The sequence below is a fragment of the Populus nigra genome, chromosome 11 (assembly GCF_951802175.1).
Source record: "Populus nigra chromosome 11, ddPopNigr1.1, whole genome shotgun sequence".
In the NCBI taxonomy this organism is placed as follows: Eukaryota; Viridiplantae; Streptophyta; class Magnoliopsida; order Malpighiales; family Salicaceae; genus Populus; species Populus nigra.
This window is the reverse complement of record NC_084862.1, coordinates 13582027-13597685: the sequence shown is the minus strand read 5'-3', so window position 1 is coordinate 13597685 and position 15659 is coordinate 13582027. Positions and strand designations below refer to the sequence as shown.

At 30.8% G+C, this 15659-nt stretch overlaps 2 protein-coding genes across 3 annotated transcripts; both read left to right on the top strand.

The window, feature by feature from the left end:
* The first annotated feature begins 7363 nt into the window (after positions 1 to 7363).
* On the top strand, positions 7364 to 10863 carry LOC133668070 (patatin-like protein 2). 2 transcript variants are annotated; one of them, XR_009833626.1, is made up of 9 exons: positions 7364 to 7462; positions 7623 to 7747; positions 7853 to 8121; positions 8265 to 8526; positions 8990 to 9133; positions 9335 to 9604; positions 9734 to 9846; positions 9949 to 10151; positions 10463 to 10863. XR_009833626.1 is itself a non-coding variant. In XM_062087815.1 (8 exons), the coding sequence occupies exons 1-8, from the start codon at positions 7459 to 7461 to the stop codon at positions 10004 to 10006; spliced, it is 1245 nt and encodes a 414-aa protein (XP_061943799.1). In that variant the 5' UTR covers positions 7364 to 7458; the 3' UTR covers positions 10007 to 10357. The 2 variants fall into 2 exon arrangements, 1 of the variants encoding a protein (XP_061943799.1); XM_062087815.1 differs by lacking the exon at positions 10463 to 10863 and having other exon boundaries at positions 9949 to 10357.
* A 1502-nt stretch (positions 10864 to 12365) lies between these two features.
* LOC133668118 (cytochrome P450 CYP749A22-like) lies at positions 12366 to 14501 on the top strand. The gene is made up of 5 exons (XM_062087859.1): positions 12366 to 12639; positions 12770 to 12993; positions 13148 to 13380; positions 13565 to 13943; positions 14052 to 14501. The coding sequence occupies exons 1-5, from the start codon at positions 12366 to 12368 to the stop codon at positions 14499 to 14501; spliced, it is 1560 nt and encodes a 519-aa protein (XP_061943843.1).
* Positions 14502 to 15659: the final 1158 nt, after the last annotated feature.

Sequence of the window (15659 nt, the reverse complement as noted above, 5' to 3'; positions counted from 1 at the left end):
CTCGAAAACCCCTTTCCTCAAAGATCATATTTATTTGTCCAATCCAACCATGTTTCTAAAAAATAATAATTTTAAATTAATGTTTTTTAGCATGATTATTAGAACTAAATTGCTTAAAATATTCTACATATTTTTAATATTATTTTTACATTTAAAAACAATTAATACCGACCTTAAATTGATATTTTTTGGACAATATACTAAGAATATATTATATGCTGCAGTTCCGGGAAACCATATGATGTATAGGGGTGATGTTGAGGCACAACTGAGTCCAGTTCTTCGAGAAATGGATAGCAAATGGCTTCGCCTGAGATCATCCATTGTCATCACCGGTAAACTTCCTTCAGTTTTCCATTTCAAAAACTATTTTCAGAAATTATAATTTTAACAATTTTAAAAGCTTTCCTGCTGCGGAAATAGCAGAGTTTTTTCTTCACAGACACATCTCCTCTGGTCAACAAATACTTAATTCCTGATTGGAAGTGTTTTTTAAAAGTATTTCTGAAAAAATTTAAAAATTTTTTTTACTTTGAAGTGATATTTTTTTGATGTTTTCAAATTATTTTGATATGTTGATGTTAAAAATAATTTTTAAAAAATAAAAAAATATTATTAACATATCTTTTTAAATAAAAAAACACTTTAAAAAACAACCACACAGCTATTCTTTCTATTTTTTTTTTATTTTAAATAAACCAGAGGACCGCTATGGATTTCTTCGGGTAGTAACTGCTGGCAGGTTCCTGGGCTCTCTGTTCTGCTGTGATTGGGTGATGCAGACATTTTGTCCTATTATCCTGATTGTCTTTTGGGGCACAGCTGATTTTATGGGCAGGACTCTAGTTTCTTTTATAGAGAGGCAAGATTTTGGATTTCATTGAAGCTGCCCGGGAGACAGGTTGAAAATACAGTTGAAATTACATTTTTTAAAAATTTAAATTTGTTAAAAAAAATTAATTATTCTTATATGTTTAGATTGTTTTTACTAGTTAAAGTCATAAGAAAATATTATTTTTATATATTTTTAAGTAAAAAATATTTTAAATTACAACCGCAATCACATTCTTAAATACAAATAAATCTTATTTGTTTTTTAGTTTAAAAAATGTTTTTGAAAATATTTAAATTTTTATATTTTTTTCTTTGCTTGAAATTAATATTTTTTAATGTTTTATATTATTTTGATGTATTGATGTTAAAAATAATTTTTAAAAATTAAAAAAAATATTTTAATACATTTCTGAATAAAAAATAATTTAAAAAACAATCGTTATCATGCTTCGAAGACCCAAGTCGATTATTGTTTTGAGGATCTAAAGGATTTTACTAAGGATGGATCTGTTATTGTTTTAAACTACAGCCTTTGGGTTATATTTCTTTTGCTTGGTCTCTCTGTTTCTATTGTATCTATTGATTCTATTTACAATCTACTCATTGGGTAGCTGGTTCTGCCTTTTCTAGGCTTTATTTATTTTATATATATATATAAAAGAGAGCCAGAGGAACATGTGTATGATTGGAGTGGCATATTACCTTCTTGATCAATCAATTAGCTAGCTGCATAATTAACAAAATAATAATTGTTTGGAAACATATTTAATTGTGACGTAAAATATGGTCTTGGCACAGAAAGAATCCGCTGCAAAATGGAAGGTTGTAGGAGGTCACCATGCAATAAAAAGTGCTGGACGACATGGTAGCACTGTTGAGCTCACAACTCCTCCCGATCCTTCAGGTAATTATTTATATAAATTGAATTAAATGTGTTAATTTATGCGAACAATTCAATAGCTTTTCTTTGAGCAAACTTAAGTCAATTAATTAGGTTGCAACTTTTATTGATTATCGATTCTTTTAATTTTCAGGCGAATGACCATTGCTTGAATCAAATATGTAGCATTGAATGATTGAAAGTCTTTGTTTATGATCCTTTACTCTGATAGCATCTAGGATTATGTGGTTTTTCTTACAGATTGCAAAATAGAAAGTACTAATTTCTCACTCCTAAATCAAACTAGGATTTAAACATAAAAATAACGTGTCTATATTATATAGAATATTACAAGGTATTCATCTTAACAAATGGTGGTAAAGTTTTTTTTTTTTTTACCACCAGAATCCAACCGATAAGTATAAAAAGAACAAAAAAAAAATTTTGTAGGTAGAGTTGAAAGATATGTTACACTACTAGTATCGTCGGATGAAGAATTGTATGCCGTGGTATCACAGCGCGAGGGCATTGTGTTTGGTTTTTAATCCAGTAAGCAAAAGTTTTCTAGTTTTAGTGTAACCTATAATTGAATAAAGCGAAGTAATTTTTGGAAATTTTTTTATTAAAAGAATAAATTACTTCGTCATAATCTGGATGTCATACATATAAAAAAGAACATGTTTGAAAATATTTTAACAGGGGACAACATAAAGACTAGAAAATACATACCTTTATTTTTTCACTGTAAGAATATAAAGTTGATTTATGATAGATTACAGGTCACAAAACCCAAAGTCATCTTCTCCTTAAACAATAATGCACAATTACTTATCTATCAATGGCTCAAGAGCCTGTATTTGCCTTATGGATATGCTTCAAACATATCTAAATTAGGGAATTTGATGGATGATAGATTTAATAAAATAAAGAGTCATGACTGCCACATGGTTATGCAAACACCCATTTCATTTGTGTACTGAGATTAATTGCAAAAAGAGATATGAGATGCACTTACAGAGAGCAATCACTTTTTAAAGATATATGCTCTAACAAGTTACATACTCAACACATGGAGAAATTTGAAACGAATATCGTCCAGATAATCTGCAAACTTTACATAATATTTCCTTTATCCTTCTTCAACTCAATGAAGCATCTACCCTTACATTTATTATTTGAGACAAAAGTTGAAGGTCATATTAAATATAAATGGATGTATCTATTCAAGAGGTTATGGATTACAAATGCATCATAATTAAATTTATGTTTACTTTATTTTTTAATTTAAAACACTCATTTATTTCATCCAGATATTTATTCAACTTTAAGAAAAAAAATTTAAAATAAGGTGTATGTTGAGGCTTATATTTTTTAAGAGATCTCAAAATTTATCTTGTACTATTTTAAGTTGCACTTCAAAACAATAATCACATGCATTCCAAGACATGATAATGGTGGTGAAATGTCTTCTTATAGGAATTTATCAATATTTTCCCATTCTAGATGACCTTTATAAAAAAAATACAGTGAGAGAAAGATAATTGATAGAAATCAAATTTAGACATGTATATAATTATATGTTATTTAACTATAATGAATTGAGATCTATTATCCAGTAAGTACAATATTAACATGTTATTTTAAATATTTTTTCTTGTATACTCTTATAAACTGATAAATTGAATAATTTCTCATAAATAACATCGTTAATTTTTACTATCTCAAAATTCACATATGATAATCTTAAAATTTTTCAATTACAAAATAAATAATTTATGATTCAAAACATATATAAACAATACTTAATAATTCTTCATTCTTGTAATATTTAATTTCAATACACCTTTTTCTTTAACTATTAATGATTGTAATTATGTATTAGGTTTTTTTGTTTCCAACTTCATCTAATTTGGTTTTTTCAAAAAATTAGTAACTTCGTAGAAGTTATGCAATCAAACTCTTTTTTCTCAATTTTGGATCCAACACCATTAGTCTAAATTTTTATTTCCCTCCATGTTAGAATGGAATGTGAAATTTTATTCTGACTTCTTCAATCGAGTAAATAAATGCACATTTTTTGTCTTTGAGTTTTTATATAAATATGTTTGATTGTATAAACCTAGCTGCTCTCTTTCTCCCTCCCTCCCATCCTAAGTTTCCAAATCTATGTGCCACCGTAGAGCTTCTTCACCCGCGCGAGCACATACTGCGATGCACATATTTTCTGATCCCAACAGGGAGGTGTGAATATTTACGCTGTGTTTGAAACAGGATCCAAATTATATTTTTTAAAATTTTATTTAAAATAAAATTTTTAAATTTTTTTAATATCTTAATATCAAAAATAATTTTAATTTTTTTTTATTTTAATATATTTCTAAATAAAATATACTTTGAACCGTTATCATTATCATAATCTCAAACACACTCTTAGTTAAGAAACCACAAGTGAGTTAGTAGCTTAATAACAATAGTTAAGTGATAAGAAATCAATTAAAAGAAGAAGACATTTTTGATTTTCTGATTCTAATTCTATCCCTTATATTTTTCAATTCATAAATAAATATAAAATCAACTAGAAATATCGATTTTTCATAATCTTACTGAGAACTTGGCTAGTGCCACTTACCCATGCACTTAACAAATGCGTTGATGGTGTGAAGTTCCTCCATTAAATGAGACATTTCTTTCATGTACATGAAAAAAGAAAAGAAAAGAACAAGGCATGATCATGACTTTTGCCTACTTTTTCTCTCTCACTACTGGACAAACTTAATTGTAACCTCTTGTTGTGAGAACCTCTCTCTCAGAAATGCACACAAACAGTCCATAAGACCACCACTGTAACATCCATAAATATAAATAAGGTATGGCTACCAATTGTTTAACTCATTTAATAATTAAATGGATTGACCAAAACAACAACAAAAGACAGCATATTAACATAAACTAATTGAGAAGGGAAATTCAATGTTTCTCTCCTCATAACTTGTTTTGATTTGTTTTATTTTATATTTTTAAGGTTTATTTTTTAATTTATTTTTTTCAATATAATATTAGATTTACTTATCATGATTTTAATTTATGATTCAAGTCGCAGGATTGATAGGTTAATTCAGAGTTTTTCTCTTTTTTTTTAATTATTTTTTCTTTAATTTTATCATTAAATATTTTGTTGATTTAGAAGTAGATTTTATTTTTTTAGTTTGTTTTCTATTAGGTTATCTTGATTTAATTACCTAGTTAGTAGGTTTGTCAAGTTAACCTATATTGATTTATTTTTTTAAATGATTTTTTTTCAACTTCATCTTTAAAGATTAGATTGATTGAGATTTGAGTTTCATAATTTGTTTCGATTTGCTTTCTATAATCCCAGTCACATGACCCGGGTTGAGGCTTTGATATATTAGCTTGAGTTGACTTGAGTTATTTGTTTTATGGTATTTTTTTTATTTTTATTCTTTTAACATTGAGTTGATTGAAATTTGAGTTTCATAATTTTTTCCGATTTGATTTATATGAGGTTATCTCGGTTTCATGATCTGGTCACAAATTTAACAAGTTAATGATTATTCTATTCTCATGATCCGGATCATGAATTTGATAATTAACTTGGATTGATTTGAGTCAATCCAATTTGTTTTTATCTTATTTAATGTTCACCCATGCTATTTTCTGATCTATTAAGTTTATTAGGTCATATCAAGTTAATTTTCAAATAATTTAATTTTTTTTACCAAAAAAATCATTGGATATTTTTTATATTAAAAAAAATAATCTAACATGGAGCATATCGGATAATAGTTATCTACTAATCACCTAAAATGCAACTACACTTCACACTGTCAAAGCATTTGTAACAATTTTTATATATATATATATATAAACTTAAAGGTTGACTGAGTATTATTGTCGCAACCTTTATTTTTTTTCAAAAAATTTACAATAACATTGTTTCAGCCAATAAAAATTTCGTTGAGCTTGTGTTAATGATGTTGCCGTAGCTCAACAAACTCTATTATATATCCATAAATAAGTTTTTTTTACTGTGTTAGTTTTAAGAAAACTCAAAGAAATTAAATTATTGTGAAGTATACACTTAGCCATTCAATATGCTTAGGACATCAAAGTTGATAAAGATCAAGCCAGTGGTGATGGTGGTGGTTGTTTTCCTTTATACACATCAATATATATCAGTGTCATGTCAAAGTTAAAAGGAATCGAAACAAATCCTTAGCAAGCAGACATCCATGGAGTTAGTGGATTGTCTGGTTATGTCTCATGAGATTTATTTGAAAATATGATAACAGTTACTTAAAAAATATTTTTTATTTAAAAATATATTAAAATAATAATTTTTTTATTTTTTTAAAATTATTTTTGACATTAATATATTAAAATATCTGAAAATATTAAAAAAAAATAATATTAATTTAAAATAAAAAACAAAAAACTTTTAAATCTTTTTAAAAATATTTTTTAAACACAAAACAATAAAAAAATTCGTGTTTCACGTTGCATGGTGCTTTCATGGCTGGTGGGTTACCGGGGTATAATTATTTTCAGTGGTGTCTGTAGGTATGTGAGATGACAATTTTCACATAGGCCATTATGGGCCTAGGCAACATGGCTTTAGTGCATTGCATTATTTTGTCTTGTCTAATTACAACAAAAATAAAAATAAAAATAATTTCCCTTCCCCCTTGAGGGTTTTTTTTGTTCTTTTCTTTTATTTTTGTAGTCAACAATCCCAAATCTGATGTCTAATCTGTCGATTTTTGTGTATTTTTCTTATTTATTAGGGTTTTGATTTCTCTTTGAAAGGGTTCATAGTTTAAGGATATTTTGGATATAAAATAAGATTTATCTAACGAATTATCATTGTGATTTCATTATACCTCGATCGAGGGGTTACTGTAATTTTCCCCTTACAATAACTTACACTAACTTCTTATATATATATATATATATATATATATATATATATTTGAGTAATTATATATCATATTGATTTATCAATTTTACGTGTAATTAATTTTTTTTAAAAAACATTTCTATACATGTCGGGTATACTAATAATTAGCATTAGAATACTCTGATGATTAATTAGTAAAAATACTTGCATTATTTATTGTAAAATCCAAAAAAGGTGAAATTTATAAGATTACTACATAAAAGATAAAAGTGATAATTTAGTTTGAAAAAGAAATTCAACAAATTTTTAGTTAAGCTATTTTTAATAAGATTTGACTATATGTATTCAGCTAACCTAGTTTATTCGGATTTAATAAAATGATTAATTTGATATAATTTAAATTGATTTTTTTGTTCTAAAATTTAAAATCAATACCACACCAAATTAAAATTAAAAAAATGAAAAAAATATATAATAAATTCATGAAACTAAGATTAATCTGTAGTTAATTTATATAGATATTCCTAATAATCCGAATTATTTTGCTCATGCGCAATGCAACTTAGCCAATAACATGTTGTTTACTCTTATCCACACAGAAACAACTAACCTTATCTCGTCATTAGGTTGGAGCTGGGCCCAAAGGCAATCAAGCGCACAGCGACTTTAAGGATAACCCTTTATTTATTTATTTATTTTCTCGTTCACATTGATGAATCATCACCCCAAATTGTGCTATAAAAAGGGAGCCTTCGATCCTAGTTCGAGAGTGGTAGTTGAGCAAACATAGTCACAAGCCGAAAGGTTCTAATACTTCGGCTTTCACAAAATGGGTGGGCCCTTAATCACCACCATGCCAAAGCTAGCATTTGCATTGATTCCTACAACATGATCTTCTGTTGCTGATCAGTCTCATGATTTAAGTTGCATACAATCACCAGTATTATTTGCTAATTCACTTTGTTCTTGTTATGTTCCTTGTTAAATTTTCAGGGAATGGAAGTTCTCGTGAACCAGAGAATCAGGGAGACTTCATCACAATCCTTAGTATTGATGGTGGAGGAGTGAGAGGTATCATTCCTAGTGAAGTTCTAAGTGTTCTTGAAGCGAAGCTCCAGGTTATTTTACTCTCTCAACATGCTTGCTCATTTTTTCCTTCATCAATCTTGTACACAAGAGAACTGCATGTAGTCAGCCTCGTTTCATTATTGTTCTTCACGTAGAAACTGGATGTGGACAACAAGGATGCAAGGATTGCAGATTATTTTGACTTCATTGCTGGGACAAGCACAGGAGGCCTCATGACAGCTATGCTTACGGCCCCAAATGATGAAAAACGACCTCTGTTTGCTGCAAAAGATATTGCCAAGTTTTATCAAGACAAGAGTCCAAATATCTTTCTCAAAACACCTGAAACAAACCAACCTCCGTCCACTGAAGAGGATTCCAGAATCTCTGATCCTGATGAAGCGACGGAAGAACCTTTGACAACGTAGGTAAAACAAATCCAATAATGGATTGAACTTGTTTTGTAATTCAAACCATGTTCTCCGAACAAATCTCTTCCTTTTCTGCTGAATGGTTAACGACATTTACATAAATTAATATCGCTGACAGGATCTGTCTTTTGAACAGGTCCGCCGAAGTCATTAATACTCCAGCTACTTTTTTGCGGGGTATTATTGATATTATCGTAGACCTCAGTCCTGAGGCGAAGGATTATGTAGAACCTCTTAATACATATTTACTACAACCAAAATATGACGGTAAGAATCTGCAAGATACGATTAAGGGACTTTTGGGAGAGAAACTAGCTCTCAGTGAGACTCTAACGAATGTGATAATCCCCGCCTTCGACATCAAGCATTTTGGGCCTACCATCTTTTCTACCTTAAAGGTCACTGTTCTTCTTGATTTTCTAATATTTTCCAATATATACTTGTATATTCCAACATTTATTAATGTTACCTGATGTTTGTAATGTACGTATCGATCTCATCTTGATTTTATTTTTATCAAATACCAGAGATTTATTAATCATCTATTATATATAGTCATTAAAAATATGGCTTAACAATTAAAATAGTATAAAAAACTCAGAAGAGTCGGAAAACTTATGAACAAAACTAAATTCACAATCAAAACCAAACAACTAAGTCAACTACTCTAAAAACGTTTTGTTTGGCCAAATAATCTGCAACATGATTCTTCTTTCTATGAGCATGTTCAAAACACATAGAAAAAAAAAAATTCTATTATATGCATTGAAAATATTAATGAATTCAATTTGCATGCACTAAGTCCGCATAACATTTTTTCCTTTAACGATATTCGCCTGTGTATGAACAAATTAATTGTAGGCCAAGCGTGACAGGTCAATGGATGCTCCACTAGCAGACGTTTGTAGGGCCACCTCTGCAGCACCGTATTACTTTCCCCCTTATCATTTTAAAACCAGCAAGCCCTTCAACCTAGTTGATGGCGGTGTTGCAGCCAATAATCCTGTAAGTTGCTGTTTATTGTGATATAATAACATTTATACTAGGAAAATGATAAGCTAGCATCGCTAGGAAAAAGAATGCACTATCATTTGTAGAAATTATACTGCTATTTGGCAATCAAGTCCCACGTTTTTGTAGTTCTATAATGCATTTATAGTCTTTGTTTTAATTAATGGCTTATCTCTCTTGTCATAATCTTATCAGTCTTTCCTAGCTGTGTGTGAGGCGATGAAAGAACAAAAGACAGATTTTCACAAATTTGTTGTTCTTTCCCTTGGAACTGGAGCACCAGATGCAAGTGGCAGGCTAGAGGTTAGAGACGGAAAATGGGGAATTGTTGATTGGCTTTGGCAGGATGACAATTCCAACCCGTTGCTGGATATCTTGACGACTGCACCAGATGAAATGACTGAGATGTACATGTCTACCGTCTTTCAATACAGTGGATTAGAACACAACTATACTCGGATCCAGGTAAACCACTTGAAAGTATAAAAAGGAGGAATTTTCGGCAACGAGATAGCTATTTATTTGGTCGTGGTGAAATTAGGGAAGCTGGCATTTCATTGTTAATGATGCGTTGCCATTTCATACTACAATCAGGTTGAGCTAAAACCCAGTGAAGGCATGATGGACAATACAAGCAAAGAAAATCTGGAGAGACTCAAGAAGATCGGTCAGGATTTAGCAGAACAAAATGATGCCAAACTTGAAGCGTAAGAGCTAGATTTATGAATCATCTTGGCTTTTCCAATTAGCACCGAAGCAAGCTAACTTGTTGATCTTAATTATTGCAACCTCGCTTTGATGTTGTGCAGTTTTGCAAGCCGATTGGTCGAGATACGGAAAGCTCGCTTAACCCACATATCTGCTTGACAATTCATAAAGTAGAACGTTGCTAATGTCCAAGGCAACGTTGTCCAAGTTACCTGCCCGTATGATTAGTACTGTTTCAAATTTGCCTGTGACTTTAGTGCTGGAGTCACTGTTAGCACTAGTTCAAGTCAGGCTTCGTTGTGAGGTGTGTTGAGTTGATAATTATGTACCTCTGTCATAAATAATGAGGAAACAATGTACTCTTCTTAAGTTTCTTCCAGAAGCAAGAGAAGATCTTCTTTATTTATGTTATGTGTGTGTAACGTGTTGTATTAATATGCATCATGTGGAGTGGCTTGATTAATCTCTCTATTATTCTTAATGAGTGGTCTTTGCTTCCACTTTCCCCAATTGATCTTTTTATTCTTGATCCATCGAAATATATTTTTCAAAAACTGTAAATGTTTGTTGTGTTTAGTTCAGAATAATAGGAAGCTTAACTTATTTACATTTCAGGAACAACTTCTCCAATGGAAGAATCAGTGACAACAGCAACAATGATAGTGGAAGGAGAAAAATAATCACCATTCAATACAAAGGAGGAGAGTGAAGACGGCACCAGTGTAGAAGCTATGGGTTGGGAAGAAATTAGAATTGGATTTACAGTAGTAGAAGGGGCAACATGACTTGCAGTGATTGCGTCCATTAAAGAGAAAGAAAAGATATAATTTTAATGCTGAGGATTCTCATACCAAGTTAAAAATAATAGAAGATTTAAACTTATTAGTCCGTCAATTTTTTTTATTTATATATATAGGGAAGTATATAATAGTTGATGTAGAAATTATAAGACAAAACTCAATCTATACACATTGTAAATATAATTACTATAATATATAAATTAGCACTTTCTATAATATGGTTTTCAAGCATTACGAGGAAAATATGTTTTAGAGGGAGAATTCTTGAGTAATTGGAATTGGTTGGGAAGGAACTAAATTACCTTAATTCACAAATATAAAATGAGATTTTAGATAATGTTTGGTTAATTTTTTAGGATAAGAGAGAAGGTAATAGATAGCGATAGAAATATAAAAATAAAGTCATTATTTATATAATTTTAGAAAGAATTTTTATATTTCCAAGATAGGAGGTATAAAAAAGATGTATCTCTTGAGATAATATTTATTATTTTATATCCTTAAAATATCATTAATTTAAATTTTGTTTAATTCCAAACTTTTCCAATTAAGAAAATTTGTTATTATCCGTTTTTTTTCTTTTTTTTTTCACTGTAATTTCCTCGGTATATACTAACAAAATGTTTTCGTTGGTGTTTACCAAGGGATACAACAATGAAAAAGTTTGTTGGTAAAATTCACTGCAATCTACCAACAAAAAAATTATGTCAGTGTTTTCATTTATATTTGTCAAATTTCTGGTAGTAATTCCACCAAATAAGGTCACACTGTGAATCCTTAATCAAAAATTTTATTACTAAATATTTTACCACACAAATATTCTAATCAAAACTCTATATTACAACTTTTATAGGTTTGTTTATATACTAGTAAAAAATCCTAAACAAAGTTGAAAAAATAATAAAAAAGTTTTAAACTAAATAGAAAAAAAATATAATAAATCCCAACAATAACTTAATTATGAGCATTATTTGAAGATCTTTCTAAACTTTCATTGTTATGAAATTTTAACTTTAAAGGAAACAAGCTTCTAGATTTTTTTTAAATTTTTTTTTATCCCGATCCAACAATTAAATTAAAATGTATACCCACTAATATTAAACTGTGCGTTATAGAAAAATGTTATACACCATATAGTTTGACTTAAAAAAAAAAATATGTGAAGTTATAGTTTTATTTTTTAGAAATACTTGGATTTTTATCTAATAATTTATGAAGTATTTTTACATTTTTATACATAGATTTTAAATTTAAATTCTATTTTATGAAAAATTAGATAAAAATATAGTTTGATTTTCAAATTTATTTGTTTTTAAACTGATTTAAAAAAATCATACAGAGAATGACGATGGTTTTAAATATTTTGTGACAAAGATCGGTGGAACAAAATCTTGTTGGAGCGAGCTGTAAACCATATCAGAATGAATGGAGGGATTACAAGTTTACAACAATGTTGAAATACCTTATTTGGACCCATAATTCCATAAAAGGATTATTAACTTACCTTAGCAAGAACAATAATTGTAGATACCTTGATCCTGGCCCAAAATCATATTATTCGAGTTAGATTTATTCTCTAAAAAGCTACTGCATCGGATAGCCAAATGGTACCCTAGTTTTCTCTCATGTAAACAACAATTCATAGATGCCAAAGCCATCTATGACCATGGTTTCTCTGTTTTTGTTCAGTCAGTGAAGAACACATGCTTCTAGCAACAATGGCGAACCCTTTAATCTACTTTTCAGGCTGTCTGTTCCTATCTATTCTCATTATTCTCATCAAGTTCTTTAATAAAGTATGGTGGACTCCCATTCGCATCCAGTCTTTGATGAAGTCACAGGGAATCAGAGGCCCTTCTTACAGATTTCTGCATGGTAACACCAAAGAGATCTCCACAATGATAAGAAAAATTAGGAGCAGTCCCCAGGAATTACTACATCATACATTGCCCATGGTTCATCCCCACTTTTATTCATGGATCAAGCTCTACGGTAACAATCTTCTCATACTTTAGATATCAAGCAATATTCTTGCTTAAATTTAGATGAATTATAACTTCTTACATCAACAAAATGTCTGCAGAATTATATAAATTGACTTTGACTACATATTTCTGTACAGGGATGAACTTCCTTCAATGGTATGGTCCCCAAGCACAACTGATCATCACTGAACCTGAGCTGGTCAAACAAATATTAAGCAACAAAGATCGAGCGTACCCCAAAACGAAGGTCTCAAGTGAAATAAAGAAGCTCCTAGGGGATGGAATTGTCTTATCAGAAGGGGAAAAATGGGTTAAACTCAGGAAGCTGGCCAACCACGCTTTCCATGGAGAGAGCATAAAAGTAAATTCTTGTTTTGGTTTTGAACTGTGATCATGAAGCTGGCAGATATATAACTAAACTACTATTGAACTAGATAAACAGTACAAATATATACGAAAGTCACCCACCTAGGGTAATTCTATCAACTACTAAGCACCGTTTCTATGCTCTGCAGGGTATGGTTCCAGAAATGATCGCCAGTTTAGAGATTATGCTTGAAAGATGGAGACACCATCATAGCAAGGAGATAGATATATTTGTAGAGTTCAAGATTTTAACATCAGAAGTAATTTCCAGGACGTCTTTTGGAAGCAGCTACTTGGAAGGGCAGCACGTATTTGATATGCTTACGAGAATGACTCACATTATTTCAGAAAACAATTACAGAGTTAGAATTCCTGGAATGGGGTAAACACCATAAATGTGCATGCATCGGCATAATCATGCCTGACATGAGTTTTTCCTTGTAGACAATTATCTTGCTGACGTGAAATTTTAAATCTTTTAATTCTGTCATTTTCAGGCTCCCACCTTTTCATTTATACAAGATTCTAATGTTGCAGAAATGAATGGCATTTTTCTATTGTTGCAGAAAATTTGTTAAAGCGAGTTATGATATTGAATTTGAAAATCTGGAAGCGAAGATAAGAAAATCATTTATGAACATGATGAAGAGAAGAGAGAAAGACGCTACGTTGGGAGAACTGGATGGCTATGGACATGATTTATTTGGATTGCTCCTAAAGGCGTATCATGATTCGGATGAGACCAGGAAAATATCATTAGATGACCTGATTGATCAGTGCAAGAATTTTTATCTAGCTGGGCAAGAAACATCAGCAAGCGCACTTACCTGGATTGTTTTTCTTCTAGCAGTCCACTCAGATTGGCAAGATAAAGCAAGGAAAGAGGTGCTTGAATTATTTGGCCTACAAATTCCAAGTCAAGATCGCATTGCAAAATTGAAAATTGTAAGCAACCATTCCACCATGGCTACCTTCTAACCAAAATTATGAACTTTGCAACATTATACCTCTTGATTCAGTTCTTTAACTAAATTTTCTGTCTCTTCTTTGTAGATGGGCATGGTAATTAACGAATCTCTAAGACTATATACTCCTAATGCTATTCTGATGAGGAGAGTTGAAAGGGAAACTAAATTGGGAAAAATAACTGTTCCAGCGAATACTGAAGTTTACATTTCAACTTTAGCAGTTCATCAAAATCCTGAAATATGGGGAGAAGATGCTCTTCTTTTTAAACCAGAGAGATTTGCAGACGGGGTGGTTAAAGCTACAAACAATAACATAGCTGCGTTCATGCCATTTGGTCTGGGACCTCGAAATTGTGCGGGGATGAACTTTGCTATCACAGAGACAAAGTTAGCACTCTCTATGATCCTGCAACGTTACAGTTTTACTCTCTCACCAACTTATGCCCACTGCCCAACTGAAGTTCTAACAATGTGCCCCCAACATGGAGTTCAAGTCATTCTCCAACCATATGAACATATCGCTCTCAAAGTATAAGAGATTGACGTCTTCATTTTGATAGCTAGATCAATGTTCTCAGTAAAATAAGATTAAGAACTGAATATCTATATAAATGATGAGGAAATGTTATATTAGTCTTTTGTCCGAACGTAACCTCAGGATATTTGATTCTACCTTAAAAAATTTCCTTTATCAGTACATTTTTTCCTATAAGAAACTCACCAGATAACGCAGAAAAGAAGTAAGAAGAATACAAAACCCATCAGTTCAGATCTTTTCTAAAAGAAACATATTTTTAGCTTCTGTTAATACATACATACAGACAAGTTTGTTCTGTTTTTCAATCTTGAGCAGATACAACAAGAACACAAAAATGCAATCAAATTTAGTACAAAATGAATCAAGTGTTGTTGTTCAAATCTTAAGAGACTTATTGCATTTTATATGTTTGCATCAAGTGACGAAAAATCAAGCTTTAAGGACAAAGTATTGATACTTGGCAACAACATCAAATTTTCAGCTCAATCAAATTTAAATTATGTACTCATTGAATTTCATCCTGATTACTTTCTTGTGAAAGATCGGATCATAGGGGCGACTATGCTACAAGGAAGATGTCAAAATGGTGTGTATCCACTAGCAAGCCATACTGCTCCTGACAAATTTGCTGCCAATGCCACTGAATTTCATTCTGGTGTTCAATGGCATTAACGTCTAGGCCATCCATCAAAGATAATTGCCTCCCAAATCATCAAGTTAAATACAAAGCATATACAAACTATGGTGTCCACTTGGGAGCTGGTACCACTTGCTGAAAACATCAAACCAATTGGTTGTAAAAGGGTTTTTGTATCAAAAGAAGGGTAGATGGCACCATTGAAAAATACAAAGCTCGTCTTATTGCAAAAGGATTTGTCTAATTTCGGGCACTGTAAGAACTGATTCTCTGATTCAATCAAATATCCTAAAGGACGATGAAAGGCCAACCAATATCAAGAAGGCTTTTTCAACGATTGGAATGTCTCCATCTTCGATTGATGAGGCCTAAGGAGTGCCTTTTGTGCCTTGCTTGCTAGTTAGTTTTGCGTATCAGTTCCTTGCTTTCCTTCCCCAGCTTGAAGTTCAGTTACAAGCCTTAGGTCTGACGTCATGTTTCATCAGCGACCTGGTATTGACTACGCATAAATGTTTTGA

What these genes read in the sequence shown, in the direction of transcription:
- LOC133668070 (XM_062087815.1), top strand. An exon ending in GTGTTGCAGCCAATAATCCT is followed by an intron (nt 9,134 to 9,334) that starts GTAAGTTGCTGT and finishes TAATCTTATCAG; the next exon opens with TCTTTCCTAGCTGTGTGTGA. An exon ending in AATGATGCCAAACTTGAAGC is followed by an intron (nt 9,847 to 9,948) that starts GTAAGAGCTAGA and finishes GATGTTGTGCAG; the next exon opens with TTTTGCAAGCCGATTGGTCG.
- LOC133668118 (XM_062087859.1), top strand. Translation starts at nt 12,366, where the DNA reads ATGGCGAACCCTTTAATCTACTTTTCAGGCTGTCTGTTCCTATCTATT. An exon ending in TCCATGGAGAGAGCATAAAA is followed by an intron (nt 12,994 to 13,147) that starts GTAAATTCTTGT and finishes TATGCTCTGCAG; the next exon opens with GGTATGGTTCCAGAAATGAT. An exon ending in GCATTGCAAAATTGAAAATT is followed by an intron (nt 13,944 to 14,051) that starts GTAAGCAACCAT and finishes TCTTCTTTGTAG; the next exon opens with ATGGGCATGGTAATTAACGA.